The sequence below is a fragment of the Lissotriton vulgaris genome, chromosome 8, assembly GCF_964263255.1.
Source record: "Lissotriton vulgaris chromosome 8, aLisVul1.2, whole genome shotgun sequence".
NCBI classification, from domain to species: Eukaryota; Metazoa; Chordata; class Amphibia; order Caudata; family Salamandridae; genus Lissotriton; species Lissotriton vulgaris.
Genome location: NC_141696.1, coordinates 1,421,293,543 through 1,421,310,338, shown reverse-complemented (window position 1 = coordinate 1,421,310,338; position 16,796 = coordinate 1,421,293,543). Strand labels below are relative to the sequence as shown.

Genomic DNA, 16,796 nt, shown 5'->3' with positions numbered 1-16,796 from the left:
GATTTGAATTTTAATAACTATGAAAAAATAGAGGTTTAATTATTTTTCTAGCTGGCCCAATTCATGACATAGCATTTTTAGTATTTAAACCTGTACTCTGATTGTCTATGTAGGACAGCTAGGCTTGCCACACTAAACATAGCTTTTAGGGCCTCCTCATTGTAGGGTCATGATAACAATTTTCCATAAGTCCTACTTTTAAATACCATGCACCTTACTTTGTGGCTTTCAAGGGCTACATACTTACTGGTATTAGAAAGGACAGTTTTTTCTTGTTAAAAAGGGTTAGGTAACAGGTCCGCCTGCAGGTTTAACACTGAAGTAGTCAGGGTAAAATCGGAGGCCTGAAGCCATGTTTTCCTTTGTCACATGACATTTAACTTTCCACGCCTGCACCATATACTATTGCCTCCTTGCAAAGTTAAATGTGCCAATTAGGAGTTTGCTAACTTTAGCAAATTTTACAGGTCAGAGCACATGCACCGGAGCCCCAGTGCTCCAGTGCACAGAGTGGAAGAAATCGGCTGCATCAGTCCAAAAACATAGGGCTGACCATTCAAAAAGGGGCACTTCCTCACAGTAACATGTTCTGTGTATTGTCTAGTAAATGGCTAAATCCTCTTTTATGGCTCAAAGACATAGTAATCTGAACCACAAATCCGATTATGGTGATCACTGCAGAGAAAGGCAGAGGGCACAGAGCAATAAACAGAGAGACATGAGCTATCAGGTAGACACAGTGAGGATATACAGATTCATGCAAAGAGTAGTAAAGTGTGCCAAGCAATGCCCATACAACAAATAATGCTCATGGCCCATCCCCACCGGAGACATCAAAGGACCACGATATTAGCGGTGCATCCCTGTAGGGAGGCCATCCCCACATAGACTCCAGCAGGGTACACAGTGTCTGCCCCCAAGCGCTGGGAAGGACTACACCCTCCTGCCAATCTCAGGCCAGGCCAGGTATCCTGCCCATATCTGCTAACAGTCAAATGGGGGAGATGAGGATATTTAATTTCCTGACACCCTATTTGGTTTTGAAAAGGCAGCATAAAAGCCACCCTCTAGCTCCAAAAGCAGGGACAGAAAAGGCCCATTAAGCAGAGCAGTTAACAACTATAATAGCATGAACTAACATGTTTTGTTTAGCCGCAGTAACTGCTACACACGAATGATATGCCGATCCAGTGCAGCTGAAAAGTCAGTCCCCAGCCCAAGTTGAAGAGCCGTCTAAGAAAACATGGTCTTGCAGTAGGTCACGGTGACACAGCAATGGGAAACAACCCGAAAAATGACAGAGGTAGGGATCAATTTTGCCAGTAAACATTCAGCTTGAAGGGCATGTATGGATAGGGAGCGTGTAGTATGTTCCTTTTATGATAATCATTATGTGTTCACGGGCGTGATCAAGCGAGTGATTATCTAGGCACATCACAAGCGTGATCACACACAATGTTTATCTTTGTATTGTAATGACACACTAAACTCATGTCCACATTCCTTCTCCATGGCATCTACCACCGTATTTCTACATGCAGTTGAGATTTCATGGAGAGCGGACCTGCAGCGAGAGGGCTCCTGCTTGATTAAGAAATATCTTCCACTTTGGATGTCTCCTGTGCCCTTCTTCTATACACAACAGCGAGGTATGGTCAAATGGTAGGGCTGGTCAAAGTGAAGGGGAATGAAGCATTTGCAGCTGGAAATGGAGATATACCCAGAGCACCTGCTTGACTGAGGTCCGGCTCACACCAGTGGTGCATCCTGACATGCCTGATTGACTGAAGGTGTTGTTGTGTAAGTGACAACTTTGGCATAACTCTACAAGGTGTGCTTTCCCACCCACGGGTGACATGGGTGAACTTGGTTCAATGCACCAGCAGTGAATGTCAAAGACTGGTTATTGTAACCCCGAAAAACACTATTCAGTGTGTAATTGAGAAAGAAGCATGGCTTTTGAGTTACTAACAATCCTATGAAGGGATCAGGGGCATCGTGGAAACAAACCTTATTTATTCACAGTATCACACACACTGTACTAAGAAAAATAAAAATATTTCAGTAAAAAGTGTTTATTACTTCAGGAACTATCTGTTTCTCAGTCCAACTAAAACAACTTCACAGACAATTACAAAAACAGCAAGAAAGCACATGATAAATACTGAGAATAAAATTAACATTTTAGCATGTTTTAAAATGTCATCTAAAACCTAACACCCCAACATCTGTGCGCTACACTATGAGAGCATGGAAGGCAGATCAACTTCTAGTCTAGACTTTCTTAGGAAAAAGAGACACCCTGTATACCTTATCAACAGCAAATGCTGTCTTTATTAGTTGAGGCATGAAGATAGTGTTCCCTGTGAAGAACAAAAACGCGGTGTGATCTTCCTTCCTTTAAGATTTGGATTTACCGACTTCAGGCGAGAACTAGCATCTGGGAAGAGTGCTGTGTGGTGTCAGTAGGTGAGACCATATCTGCCAGAATCTCGGTCGAAAATCTTGGCGAAGGTTCTTTCCTGACAAGTAGTCATTTTTATATGCTAAATCTTATCAGATATTTAAAACATAAGTTACAGAATGTTTGACATAGATTATGTGCATCCAGGGTTGCGACCCAGACATTTCCTTATGAAACATATAAAGAAAAAGAACGTCCATTCAGACAACACTGTTTAGGTTATATCTCTGTATGTGTTCTTAATTGACCGTGACATGATGGAAAGTGGACATGGGAACCAGACAAATGTCACATAGATGGTTGCATCTGTGTCATTAATCAAACAGCTTGATGCCTTCACTGTTTTTAGAAAGATAAGGTCAGGCAACACCTGTGTCCAATAGCAGATATGACAATGATTCAGCATTAAAATAGAAAAATGTCAACTTCTATTGTTTGAGAGATGGAAGATGGTGACCTCCATTAGTCAAGATGGTGTCGGGCCAACATAAGATGGAGTTGGACCTTAGGGGCTTTACGTCAGTGTATGGCTTGCAAGATTGTGACGGTTGCAGTAAGCCCATCAGAAGAGAAGAGTCCCCGGTGGGCCTGACTGTTTAGGCACTGCTACCGGAAGTGGACAGCCACCCAGCATCCCTGATTGATTGGAGGTAATTAAAACATAGTTTATAACAATTGAAACATGGTGACTAGTCTGAGTGACTGAGGCATAGCTACCAGAGGCAGACAGCTTCCTGATATGGCTGAATGACTGAAGGTAATAAAACATGATTTCTGTAAGGTTGGGGCTTTTGAAGCATGTCCATCGAAAGTGAAGGATCTGCTGTTGCGCTTGACTGTCTGAGGTATGTCCACAGTGGACAGCTACCCAGTATGCCCAATTAATTGAAGGTGATACCAGTAAATGTTAGGTAGGCAGGAAAACAATATAAAATTGTCACTTTGACTGTAGAGCACAAAGTCAAACTATTATGGATCACTTACAAGTGACTGCAGCCTTTCCTTTTCTGAACAAATACATAAGTATGGTCTCCATAACTGGTATTAGAAATGGGGTCTCTAGTTGGCAGATGTATGCACCCTGTTTAAGTAGGGATAACCCCTTTAGTCAGGGAAAGTTAGATACCAACTAAAAGATAACCTATACTCACCTTCTGGTAGCTTGGCACAGAGCAGTCAAGCTTATCTAAAGTGGCAATGTGTAAAGTATTTGAACACCACACACAGACGCACACACACATATAGTTACTCTCTGAAAACACCACAAAAAGACTCCACACTGATTTAGAAAAATAGACAATAATTTTATAAACAAATCAAGACAAACGACAAAAATCCCAAAAGTAGAAATTTAGTTATGAACTTTTAAGGAATGAGAAAAGCTCTTGCACTTAGCAACAATAAGCAGCAATTGGGGTTATCTGATCACGGTGGACCGGGGCAAAGTTAACAGTTCAGGCCAACCGCTATGCAGGAGCCATACATGCCCTGTGAACAGAATACCTTAATCCTGGTCGCAACAGCGATATGCGGGGCGCAGACAAGTGATGTGTCGATGTCAAGCCTGCAGTTGAGGTGATGTATTAATGTTCTGTACGCAGTGATGAGGATGCGTTGGTCCTGAAGATGACACACCGAGCCGAGATGCATTGGTTCTGAAGTGCGATGCTCTGGGCTTCTCAAAGCAGTCAAGGGTATGCGTTGATCTCTTCACACTGCAGTGGTGGCAATGCACTGTTCGGGGGCGTCACGCTCTTGAGGCGATGCGTTTGTTCCAAGACCAATGTGCCGAATCTAGTCCCAGAGTGTAGATGCGCTGGTTCTGCTACACACAGACTGGAGATGCGTTGATTTCTCTGGTGCAGGTATCTGGGTCCACTTCCAGTGAACAAGGCCCAGGAGCAGGTGTAGGCACTTTGCAGGGCCTGAGTCTCAAGAAACAGGAGGCATGTCCCTGAGCCCTTGGAGGTCAATTTGGTTGCAAGGCAGAGTCCAGCTTTCCCTCAGCAGGGTTAGAGAGTATTAGGCAGTAGGGCAGCACAGCAGAAAAGCATTGTCTTCCAGATCAACAGTCCAGCAGAGTGTCAGACCTTGATGAAGCACAGCAGGTCTTCTGACAGAGTTTAGTTACAAGTCATAAAGTGTCTGATTTCGTGGGTTCAGAGCCCCAGTACCTATACCCAGTTATGCCTTTAAAGTGGGGTATTTAAAGTGAACAGAGCCCTTTCTACCCAGCCCTGGTTCTAGACTATCAGTAGGGGGTAATCATCCCTTTATGTGGGGACAGGGCACTGCCTTTTCTAGGTGTAACTATCAGCCATCAGAATGCAGATGAGTACTCGGACACATCTAACCTTCCTGTATTTATGGCTTTCTGTAGGAAATGCACAAAGTGTAGCTGTCGCCCACCCCATACATGTATTAGAGACAGGCAGCACACACACAGAGCTGGAAGAGCAGAGAAATGTCTACAGTGGCATTTCTAAAACAGTAATGTTAAATCCATCTTTACTAGTAAATAGGATTATCATTACTATTTCAAAGATGTACAACATGATATATATTCTCCTTTCTAGTCTAGAATTACATCTTAAAAGTGTATTAAGGAATTCCCAATGTTAACCTCTCAGTAGAATATGCCTCACACTCATGAAAAACTAATTTAGGGGATTTTCAATACCAAGACATGCAAAACTACAACTACATGTCCTACCTTTTACCTACACAGCACCCTGCCCTGTGGACTACCAAGGGCCTACTTTTGGGGTGCCTTATGTTTAATAAAAGGAGTGTTTTAGGCTTGGCAAATGGATTTTAAATGGCAAGTATGTTGTAAATTAACAGTGATTAATTTAAGCATTAGCAGAAGACATCCTGTACTTAGAGATTATCTTGTCCGTTTATGGAATCCATTTTGTATTTCTGTCGGCCATTTTGTTTGCCATGTGCTCACCATGTGCTCTGTCCTACCTTCCTGTTAACTGCTTTTAAAAGCTGCCTAGACACGAGATATATTTATCCTCCTTTGCTTTGCACTTGCCCAGTAAAGCTTACAGCTGTTCCTTACTTGTAACTCTCAAGATGTGCCCACCAGAATTAGCTTACTGTTAGCCCTTCCCACTTGTTGCTAGCACACTCTCTGTATGACCTTATATGTATTTGAAACCAACACTATGTGCCTTGTACCGCCTTCATTTCAGCCCCTGTGTGGGTATAAAAGGACCAAGCTCCTTCTAGTCAGTGTGCTACCTCATACACTACCGAAGGGTGTTGTATGGTTGTGGTTCCACCTCATAAGGGTTAATAAATACTTTGTTTTCTATTCCAGTTTCTGTGCCAACTTCTTACTATTGGTTTGAGGACTCTGAGCAGGGCAAATCCATTGCACTGGCAGGCCTTGCTGAGGTTTGCTACGACAAGTTGAAGTTGCAGTATAACACCTGGGGGACATCTGGATAGATTAGGCCCTAGTACAATTCGAGTTCCTTCACCAGAAATACAAGCTAGCTGAAACAGAGTGGTATAGGTACCTCCAGATGGGCCACGCTCGCCGGAAACACATCTTGGAGGGCGATCAGCTACCAGAAGCATAGCCTCTGGAGGACCGTTTACTGATGGAGCTCATACCCGACAAGGGAATCTCTACAGTATATCAGATAATTCCGCTGTGGGCATTGACGGCAGACCTAGGTGACATAGACATTGATGAGTGGGTGGACTCCATACAGAACCCATAGGAAATAACAATCCGGGCCTGGTTCAGGCTCATGCAACTCTACACAGGTTTTTATACTCGAGAACACTGATGCACAGTTAGGCAGAGCGGACACAGTGCAGTGCCTCTTGGGTGCAACCAAGAGGGCACATTTTTTCATATCCTGCGGGAGTGTCCAGTGAGTCATGAATGTTGGCGAAGGGTCACTGCGTTAAGAGAATAGATATCAGATCATAATCCGGCAAGATTGTAGCAATGTTGTTGTGAGACACGTTTAGGTGTTAAGATATTGAACATGGGGAGTGCTTTTAGCTATGCATGTATATAAAAGATGACAGTAACAGTTTGTGCACAGACAGAATAATAGGGACATAAGGTACATGTCAGTCCTTTTTGAATGTACATGGTATTTAAAACGATTGTTTTTATAAAATATGTTTGCCATCGAATTGATTAGGTTTTATTCTGTTTGCACTCTAGAAACCCCTGAAGAAGGGATTTTTCCCGAAATGCATTGGGTGACTTGCAATAAAAACGTGGCATAAGGAAACAAGGATTCCCTGTGTTTATTTGAAAAGCAAAGGAACAAAGCAATGGATATAATGGATTGAAGCACAACAGAGTGAAGAAAGGATAGAAGACTTTTGTTTAAAATAATAAAAAAGAGTTGATTTGCTTAAAATAATAAAAAAGAGTTGATTACTAATTTAATTCATTAAATTCATTAATAGATTGTGCAGCTATATGGAGACCAAAATGCGTCTCCTTTGCGGTTGTCACTGCATTAATGTCACATGTCCTGTCCCTGGAGGTACCCATGAGTGGTAAATTACACCATCACCATTACACAATCACAGGCAACAAAACCTGGCCTGGGTACCAAAAGATCTAGCTGGCGCAAGCAGCCAGGGTGGCCAAGCATAACATTACATGGGCATGGAGTAAGGGTACACCTCCATCTATTGAGGATTGTGGGTCAGACCTCGATTGGTGTCAGAGGGTGGAGCACATTGTTTACCAGAACAGGGGATGCCCCAAGAAATGGGAGAAAGTGTGGGGGGCCTGGCACACCTTTAGGGGATACTAATGGGTGGCAGGCTTGGTGGGTGGAGGAGGGATGATTGGATCGCTCCTGTTGAGCTACTAGGGGTGAAGGTTCTGTAATCTAAAACAGGCTGTAAAAGAGCCATTCTTGAGGTGTATATCCATTGTCCTTTACGATGTAGATTGTTACTGCTGTAAACAACATGAGATGCTCTGCTTTCATATCTGGTTCATGCTGTATGATGAGCAATGTTCAATAAAATGAATTTAAAAAAAAAACAGTACCTCCACTTACAGTGAAAAGCATTCACTTCATAATTCTTCAACTAGGGCAGAGATATGGAGGCATGGGTTTTAAAGTGACTTTGCACTCGCTTGCTATTTGACCTGAAAGTTAGCAATGATTTGATTGTCAAACTGCCAAGAAACAGAACTGGAGGCACTGGTCATCAATCAGTCTGGCTTGAGTGCTGGGAAGTATATTTAAAATCTATTTGCACCGCAGTGCTTAATTTGAGCAGGTGGTTTCCAGTGCTGGCACCGGCCCTTAATAATCAGCCTCAGCTCTAGTGACAGTCCACCACATGTTGGCACTGTTAATCTAATGTCGCTATGAAAATAACAACAGTGTTTAAAAATGAATGTACATAAAAAAGAATGATAACTGATGCTCAAGACACTATTATAGCTTTCGGTAGCCTGGGACAGTATGAATTGTCACACTTGTAGGACTGTGATGGTTAGTCATTGTGTTGGTACTGTTATTGGCAGCCATGGCAGGGGCAATGGGTGGTGCAGGCTGCAGTAGCCTCCTGAGAAGTGCCTTGACACTTACTTTGTTCTACAAATTAAGCACTGCTGGTGAAGGATATCCAATCAGCCTTATAAGTGCCCAATGATAGAGTGCACTTATAAAAAGGCATGCCAAATATCATTCACGTTTGTGATGGAATAACCTGTCAGACAAACTCAGGCCCTACGTTTATTTCAGCACAGGAAAAGCTGGCAGTTGTCAAAGATTGTCAGCATTGTCTTGACTCATTTCACAGCAGCATGCTGGCAGTGAACCACAGTCAAGGGGAGGCTTCAAATGCATCCTCAGGTCCTGTAAGCTTTCATTCGCATATGATTTCTTTGGTCGATTTTTGAAATCATCTAAGTATATATTTCCTTGATTCACCTTATTGATATGTTCAAATATAATCAAGATACATAGATGTGCAGTAGATTATGAAATCTAGACTGACATATATACTTATTTTGAAAATATATTGGTAGTCGATATCCTGCCCCCAATATTTTTGTGGGTCTGTATCAATAACTTAATATTGTGGTACAATACCAAATAACTTGGCACATAACAGTAAAAAGTCATCATAAAGCCATAGTAAAAATATTCATTGGGCGTTTTTCTGGTGTTTCTACTACCAGTACTGTAGAAACATTACTTAGTTAAAAAGGTTAATCAAGGTATAAATATAGCAGAGAAACAAGATTAAACATTCCCTGAGCAAAGTGTATTAGCTAAAAAACAGTAATGCATATTCATGGATAGAAAATTAAAGGACTCAGAAATCAGTAAACGACTGCCTCGAATACAGAATGCCTAAGGATATATCTAAAGGAAATTGAAAACTCACCAAGTGAATGCATAGATAATAGAAGGTGATTTTGTTAAGTAATCAGCCCATGAAATTTGCAACCAAAAGATATGTCGTTTTCCAACAGACAAGGCAGAGAGGAACGAGTAATTGATTAATGTGCTGGTCACATTCATCTTGCTGACTGTGAACACAATGCAGCTGCAGGCATGCAGTAACCCCTCTGTCTGGTAACTTTCCTGAAGAAGAAGCACATTTGCTCTTACTTGTTATGGTTGCATTTCCTCCAGATGTTGAGTTGCTTGGCACTAATAGTGTTGTTGCAGAATGCTGTGGTATCGATGCCGCCAGTGTGCTTACTGTGGTATGCAGCGTATCGTTGAAACTAGTAGGAGCAGCTATGGATGGTACCAATGTTGAGGAAGACGTCGAAGCAAGAGAAGAATTATTGGTATAATTTGTTGTTGTCGTTGAAGATGTATCTATTTGCAGGACATGTCACAAAATAAATCATTAGTCACAAATATGTAATTGAGAATGCTACAAATTAATCATATATGGTACCAAATTCCGTTTTTATTTATTTTTTTATTTTATTTTATATTTGTATCACCATTCTTTGTTTTCATAGTCCTCTTTCATAAGATAAATTGCTTTTGGCTTTTTCCCTGGTACAGCTATGATACTATAACACTGCAGTGCAACAAAATCACACTGTGTCCTGTATGGAGAAAGCCATCAACCAGCAGTTTACCGAATTCCTGGAACAAAACCACCTACTATACACCTCTTAATTAGGATTTTGTGCCAACCAGAGAACTGAGACCTCACTGATTGCTGCCACAGAAAACATCAGAACACTACTGAACTTTGTAGAAACTGTGACCCTACTCCGCCTCACCCACTCTGAGGCGTTTGACACAGTCTCCTACAACACCCTCAGCAACAGACTCCACAGCATAGGCATAAGTGTGGAGAAGTGTGGCTCACTGGCAGACCCTGAAGCAGAGGTCAGACCCGGGACCAGGGTTCAAATCCCGACGCGGCAGGGTCTTGAGCTCAAATGTCCACGGACTCGATAATTCTGGCTTCGGTGCCTTACCTAATCATGGGTTCACACTCTGCAACTCTGGGCATTACGCTTGCTTAATCTCCACAACGGCCCCCCCGCGGCGGGATGCCTGGCTTTCACCTTTGGGATGCCCTGTAGGGGCTATCTCACAGGGAAAAGCCAGGATGGGTTCCCTAGGCAAGCGCCGAGATACCTCCCCGGTGATCGAGCGCTATATAAGAACATACAAAAAAATAAGAAAAAAAAAAGAAAATATGGCAAGATGCCCTCAAGTGAATTGCATCCTTCCTCATAGGACGCACACAGATCATCCAAATGCTTCCTTTCACCTCCACACCCAAAAACATCATTTATGGGGTACCATGAGCATCAGCCCCACCCTACTCAACATCTACATGACCCCCCCTTACAGACATCATTATATCCAATGGACTCAACATAATCTCCTATGCAAAAAAAAACACTCAAATGATCCTCCTGCTCACCAAGGACCCCGCCAATGCCAAAACTAACTTCTGGAACGCCATTGACCTATGTAGCCGAATGTATGTGAGACAACTGCCTCCAACTCAATGCCAACAAAACTGAAGTACTGAACACCTCCACATAGCATCACAGCTGGTAGCCTGCAGAACTCTGGTCCACACCGACCGACCATGCACGCAACCTTGGCATCACCCTCGACAGTCAACTGACCATGAAACGACAAGTTAACACAGTTGCCGCCTCCTGCTTCCATACACTATGTTGGTCCTCAGAATCTTCAGATGGATCACAACCAACACCAGAAAGACTGTCACTCAGGCACTTGTCACCAGACACCCTCTCTGACCCACTACGCCGGCATCTCCATCCAGCTCCTCATAAGACCCCAGACCATACAGAACACTACAAGCAGTCTCATCTTGGGCGATCCCAAATTAACCCACATTGCACTCCACCAGAGAAACCTTCACTGACTCCCCATCCAGAAAAGATACCAGTTTCAAGATCCTCATGCAAACTGGTAATACCCTCCATGACCTAGGACCTGCCTACCTCAACCATCGACTGAACTTCCACCAACCCGCTAGATACCCACACTCCTCTTCACTCACCCTCACACACACACACACCCAACGCATCAGACGCACCAGCAACGACAGCTGCTCATTGTCCTACATTGAAGCCAAGACCTGGAATTACCTCCATTTCCAACTCCGTACAACCCCCCTCTCTGCCTGACTTCAGAAAAAGTCTCAAGTCCTGGCTCTTTGACAGAGACACAGTGCCCAAATACCCCTCCAGGTGTCAGAGTTGTCTTTCACTTGTGCAGAGTGACTTGCTTCCTACAAAGACTTTACCCATTTCTGCTGATTCCTGCCAACCCTAGAAATCCCCAAGATCGAAAGAAATATTCACGTTAATCAACTCAAGAGATAAATCCATCTTATTATTTTCACTCCTTCAAAAACTCTGGGAAACCCTTACTGCACAGTTCAAGGAGGACACACATTTTTCTTGCAAATCTGAGGTCCACAAATTTCACATTTATAGTTAAAACTAGCTGCCTAATTTGCCTAGGCTTCCAAAGCCTTCTGGGGTGTGAAGAAGACCTGGTGGTGAGGCAGTGTCTAATTGCGAGGAGATCTTCACAATTATGTAAGGTGAGCAATTTCCCTGAGTTAGCGGTTTTAGATAGGGATGGCAAATTAAATGTGTAGCCAATGGGTCATTGGCTACATCCCCTCTAGGCACACTGATATTGGTTCCTCTTAAATAAAGACTCCAACCAATTCTTCATTCTATGCTTTTATTGATTATTCATTTGTATTTTTGCGATTATTCTTGTCATAATCCTTTTTCTAATCGTATTCACATCGTTTTTAAACATAATCCATTCCTGGATACATTTTTCTTTCAGAGCTCCAATGCATTTCGGGCATTACTTGCCCTTCCTCAGGGAGAAAAATCTGTTGAAAATGTAAAATATAACTAAGATCACAATCTGTAGCAATGATCACATCAGATAGGGATGGCCCAGGTGGAGAGTGTGTTCATATGTGAGGGAGATGAGAGACAAACAGCATTGTACATCATTACATTCTGCCTCCCATGTATTAGGGTAAAACAATGTTCTAGATGAAACTCATATTTAGAGAAAACGGGGTATAAACAGTAAGGGAGGAAGTATCCCTTTAGACGAACCTGCTAACCTGGGGCATAGTTTCAGAGGGGGGCGGGGTGGGGTGTTTGGGGTGTTACATTCCCCTAATAAATATATTTTCTGAGAAATAGTTGGATACAAGTAGTTTCAGATGGGTATGGTGAGATGTCTGTTGGATTATCCAGAGATCTTTACATATACACAGACAAAAACGCACACACAATTTCCCTCTCTCTGTTTTGAAAGTCTTCGAAAATGTTGGTTATTTTCACAAAATCTTTCCACAGCCCCATATGCCCCCTATGCATCCATTGCCATGTTGGGTGAAGCAGCTTGTAACCTATGGCACAACTAGCATGGGGACCACATCTTGCCTCACCCATCATGCGTAGGGCATCAAATGAAACAGCAAAAGTATTGAATGCTTGCAAAAGTCTCAGACACTTGCAGTCACTCTGGCCTCATTTCGTCTATCTCGAGGGAACCAGGTCCAGCAGTTAGGGCTGGACTATTCCTGTTGGACGAGTATCAAGTCTCATTTGAACACACATGTTTTTTGTCTGGAGTGAATTAGTGGACAAAAAGCGATGTACTGCAATGTAATCATTAGCCGCTGGAATTACTTGAAATATTTCACCCATCATTTATTTCTAACTAACAATAATGTATGGGAGCCTGCAATTTCTTTAAAAAAAAGCATGTTTCCAATTTCCGTGCTGCATGCGATTTGTGACGTGTCTATAATTAAAAAATGTTGCAGCTGTTTAACTGTAATAACTTATTATAATTGAGTTCTGACAGGGGACATACCTGCACTAGTTTGGTGACCTGCTTGTTGTTGGGGCATTCTTTGGAGCCCGTCCGCACAGTCCGAATCACCGCTTTGCCGCCACTGCTGCCCGGGGTCTCCTCCCGCCCCGCCGCTCTGCAAACACCTGAGCTCGGCCGCAGTGGGGGGGAGACCCGCCCGGGGAACCACAAGATCCAGCAGCCTTTACGGCAGGAAGCCGCCTTCACCCACGCCAGGAGGTGCTTAAAATCAAGGATACCCTCAGTGGAGCGGGGGACATACCTGCACTAGTTTGGTGACCTGCTTGTTGTTGGGGCATTCTTTGGAGCCCGTCCGCACAGTCCGAATCACGGCTTTGCCGCCACTGCTGCCCGGGGTCTCCTTCCGCCGCCGCTGCTCTGCAAACACCTGAGCTCGGCCGCAGTGGGGGGAGATATGCCCGGGGAACCATAAGATCCATCACCCTTTGCAGCAGGAAGCCGCCTTCACCCGCGCCAGGAGGAGCTTAAAATCAAGGCTACCCCCGCGTTGCGGGACCGCGCGCGGGCAGCGCCGGGCGAAGCCCGGGCAAAGGGCGGGCCGCCTGTGGCCGTCAGAGGCCAGAGGAGGCCGGGCTGGGCCACCCCTCTTGACCCCCCTGAAAAGGTACTTTGTATTGAACTTATCCTACTGAATTGATACCATCATTCTACCATTTGCTGATTTGACAGTCTAGGACGACCCGAATACTAGACTACAAACTTTTATGTACTGATGAGAAGGGAAGGAACTAATTTACTTGTATACTGTGATCCACAACAGGAAGAGCTCATATACTAGCTTTCCCGTGAAAGGCCAGCACCAGAGGATAGTGTAGCAAGTGTAAATACTTGCATCCCCTCTGATTTTCACAATGTCTAAACCACCGAAAACGCGCTCGGCCACAAGTAAAGACACTTACCTTGTACACCTGATTCAGCAGGCTTAGAGCCAAATGTAGTCCTGTCTCGTAAGTTAAAACCTACTGCCATTGACTTGATGCTGAGGAAAGTCTCAGGGGAGATTGAGCGTATGGAGAGGAGCCTGTCCACCTCCCCAATACCTATCCTAGTTACACCCACACAACCTAGGGATCTAAATACATCAGAAATTTCTCAAATTGAGATACTGGGAAACTCAACTGAGGGTATCCCCTGTGCCCAGTTGGCAGCAGAGACAGGGACAGACACCACTAGGGACAGTAATAAAGGCACACCCAAAACACCCAAACAACGGGGCGGTAGAAAGGGCCAACCTAGAAAAAACAAATCAACCGCAAATGCACATCGTCTAAAAGATAATAAGGATGTGACTACTGTATAAGTAGCACCATCCCACTTAGGCCCACCAGTAAGGATGGACGAAGTAATTGGAGACCTAAAAAAACACCTCAAATCCCTTATTATAAGCCAGCTAAAACCAATCATCAGCAGGATTGATAAAATCGCAAATGAACTGAGTAAACAGGGTAAGCTAAAGGGTCCCACAAGTAGTAATGTCATCCCAGAGCCTATTCAATCAACCGCTTCGCCAGTTGGTCAAATGGTGGGTAAAAACAATTGCGTCAGTAATGTGCAATGTACCATTGCACAAGTACATGATCTTCCGGAGAGCGGGAATAATCAAAAGGAGAGCAACAAGAACATAGATAAGGCTCAACAACACATATGTACGCAAACGGGGCAAACAGGGATTTCCACAACCCAAGATCTATCTCAAACAAATCAAATAGGTTACCCACCGAATGATAGACCAGAAAACTTCCCACCGCACATAAACCTGCCCCCTGAAGCATGCCCTTATGTTATTGTCTTTGCTGGGGTACCTGAACTTAGAGCTGCTGAGAAAGAATCACACCCAGAACTGAAAAACAAGATCATCAAATGGCTGAATATACATAGGCCTTTAAAAGGTGGGGAATGTGGGGAGATTCGTCACGTAAGAAGAGCTAATTGGCTAGGTGGGAGAAGAAAATACATTACAGGGGACTGTATCGTGGTGAATTTTAGGGACACCAATGTAGTGGAATATATTCTAGGTAACCCAAACAGGAATCAGACCAGTACCATACGCACCTTACCATTGGGATATTTCTATCCAAGGAGACGGTTCTTTCATACTCAGACCTATTCTAACCGTAGCATAGGAAGGGCACCAGCCAGACAATGGGGCAGAGTGCATGACCAAATAGGTCTTTTTTTACCAAACCTAGATTATCCACAGTGGGCAAACAGATTCAGTCTGCTACAATCTCTCGAGGAAAACGACTGACTACCCCCACTAGGAAATAGCCCAGAAAGGGTGGGCACAAGTGATGGAACTGAACACAATGAAAAGGGGACCAGGGAAAGTCACGAAGCAGAGAGACCGGAAGAACCCCAAGTAACAACGGGAGGAGAGGGTGACTATGGGGTGACGCAGCTAAAGAAGTCCGAACTTAAGCAAAATGACCAGGATCTTAATGGAGGAAAATCAACTAGGGCAGGGCTTCTTCTTTTACTGTCTTGGAATATATCAATCAATCAATCAGGAGTTTGTTAAAGCGTGACTACTCACCCGTGAAGTTCTCAAGGCGCTAGGGGTGGGGTGGGGGAGGGGGGGTGCAGGTTCCATTCCATCAAGGAGGGGGTCTGTCGAAGAAGCAGGTTTTGAGGTTTCTTGCGAAGATGGGGAGCGATGTTGTCTGTCTGAGGTGGAGCGGAAGGGCGTTCCATGCTTTGGCCGCGAGGAAGGAGAAAGAGCGGCCTCCCGATCTGGTCTTTCTGGTGCGAGGGACCACGGCGTAGGAAAGCTGGGCTGATCGTAGGGTCCTTTGGGGTGCGTGGAATTTGAGTCGGCTGTTCAGGTATGCTGGTCCGGTGCCGTGGAGGGCCTTGTGTGCGTGGGTGAGCATCTTAAAGGTGATTCTCGCCTCGACGGGGAGTCAGTGGAGTGTGCGCAGGTGCTGGGAGATGTGGCAGTGTTTTGGCAGGTTGAGGACCAGTCTTGCGGCGGCGTTCTGGATGTTCTGGAGCTTGCGGATGAGGTTTTTGTTTATTCCGGCGTAGAGTGCGTTGCCGTAGTCGAGTCTGCTGGTGACCAGGGCGTGAGTGACTGTCTTTCGGTGTTCGAGGGGGATCCATTTGAAGGTCTTACGAAGTAGGCGGAGGGTGTGGAAGCAGGAAGATGAGACAGAGTTGATCTGGCGGTCCATTTTGAGCTCGAAGTAAAAAGGGAAAATAAGCAGAAATAAGGCACAAAAGAGCAGAGATGCAGAAAAGAGCAGAAAGGTGAAAGATAGAAAGGGTAGAAAAACAAGTGAAAACGAGTGAAGGAGCAGAGGGAGAGAAAGGGAAAATGGGCAGAAATAAGGCACAAAAGAGCAGAGGTGCAGAAAGGTGAAAGATAGAAAGGGGAGAAAAACGAGTGAAGTAGCAGAAAGAAGGAAAGGAGACAGAGGTCCACTGGACCACCAGGGATGAGGCGCAGGGAAACCTGCGGGTGGAGGAGGGCCTCGATCACCAACACTCAAGAGTGCAGGGGCAGGGGCACCTCACTTAATGGTGGAGCTACGAGGGTAGGAGAGCAATTTCACTGACAATGAGTCAGTGGTCTTGCTCGCCTGTCTCCGCAGTGGCCGCCATTAAGTAGGGGTCGGGGAGGGCTGGACAGCTGGGAGGCGGGAGGGGAGCTGGATTGGGCCGGTCGCGCTGGGGGGGGGAGGGGCCGCGGGGGCAGCAGCGGCGGGGAAAGGTAAAGGGAGGAAAGAAGGTACAAAGAAAAAAGGGAAAATAAGCAGAAATAAGGCACAAAAGAGCAGAGATGCAGAAAAGAGCAGAAAGGTGAAAGATAGAAAGGGTAGAAAAAGGAGTGAAAACGAGTGAAGGAGCAGAGTGAGAGAAAGGGAAAATGGGCAGAAATAAGGCACAAAAGAGCAGAGGTGCAGAAAGGTGAAAGATAGAAAGGG

The 16,796-nt window shown here is 44.6% G+C and overlaps 1 protein-coding gene across 1 annotated transcript in view; it reads right to left on the bottom strand.

Annotated features, from left to right (window-relative positions):
- The window catches only part of LOC147698856 (uromodulin-like 1), a 569,037-nt gene that overhangs the window by 174,160 nt on the left and 378,081 nt on the right, over positions 1 to 16,796 (bottom strand). Inside the window, exon 13 of the mRNA XM_086935447.1 lies at positions 9,091 to 9,306. Coding sequence (XP_086791573.1) covers positions 9,091 to 9,306 — 216 coding nt within the window. The remainder of the gene's footprint in view (positions 1 to 9,090; positions 9,307 to 16,796) is intronic.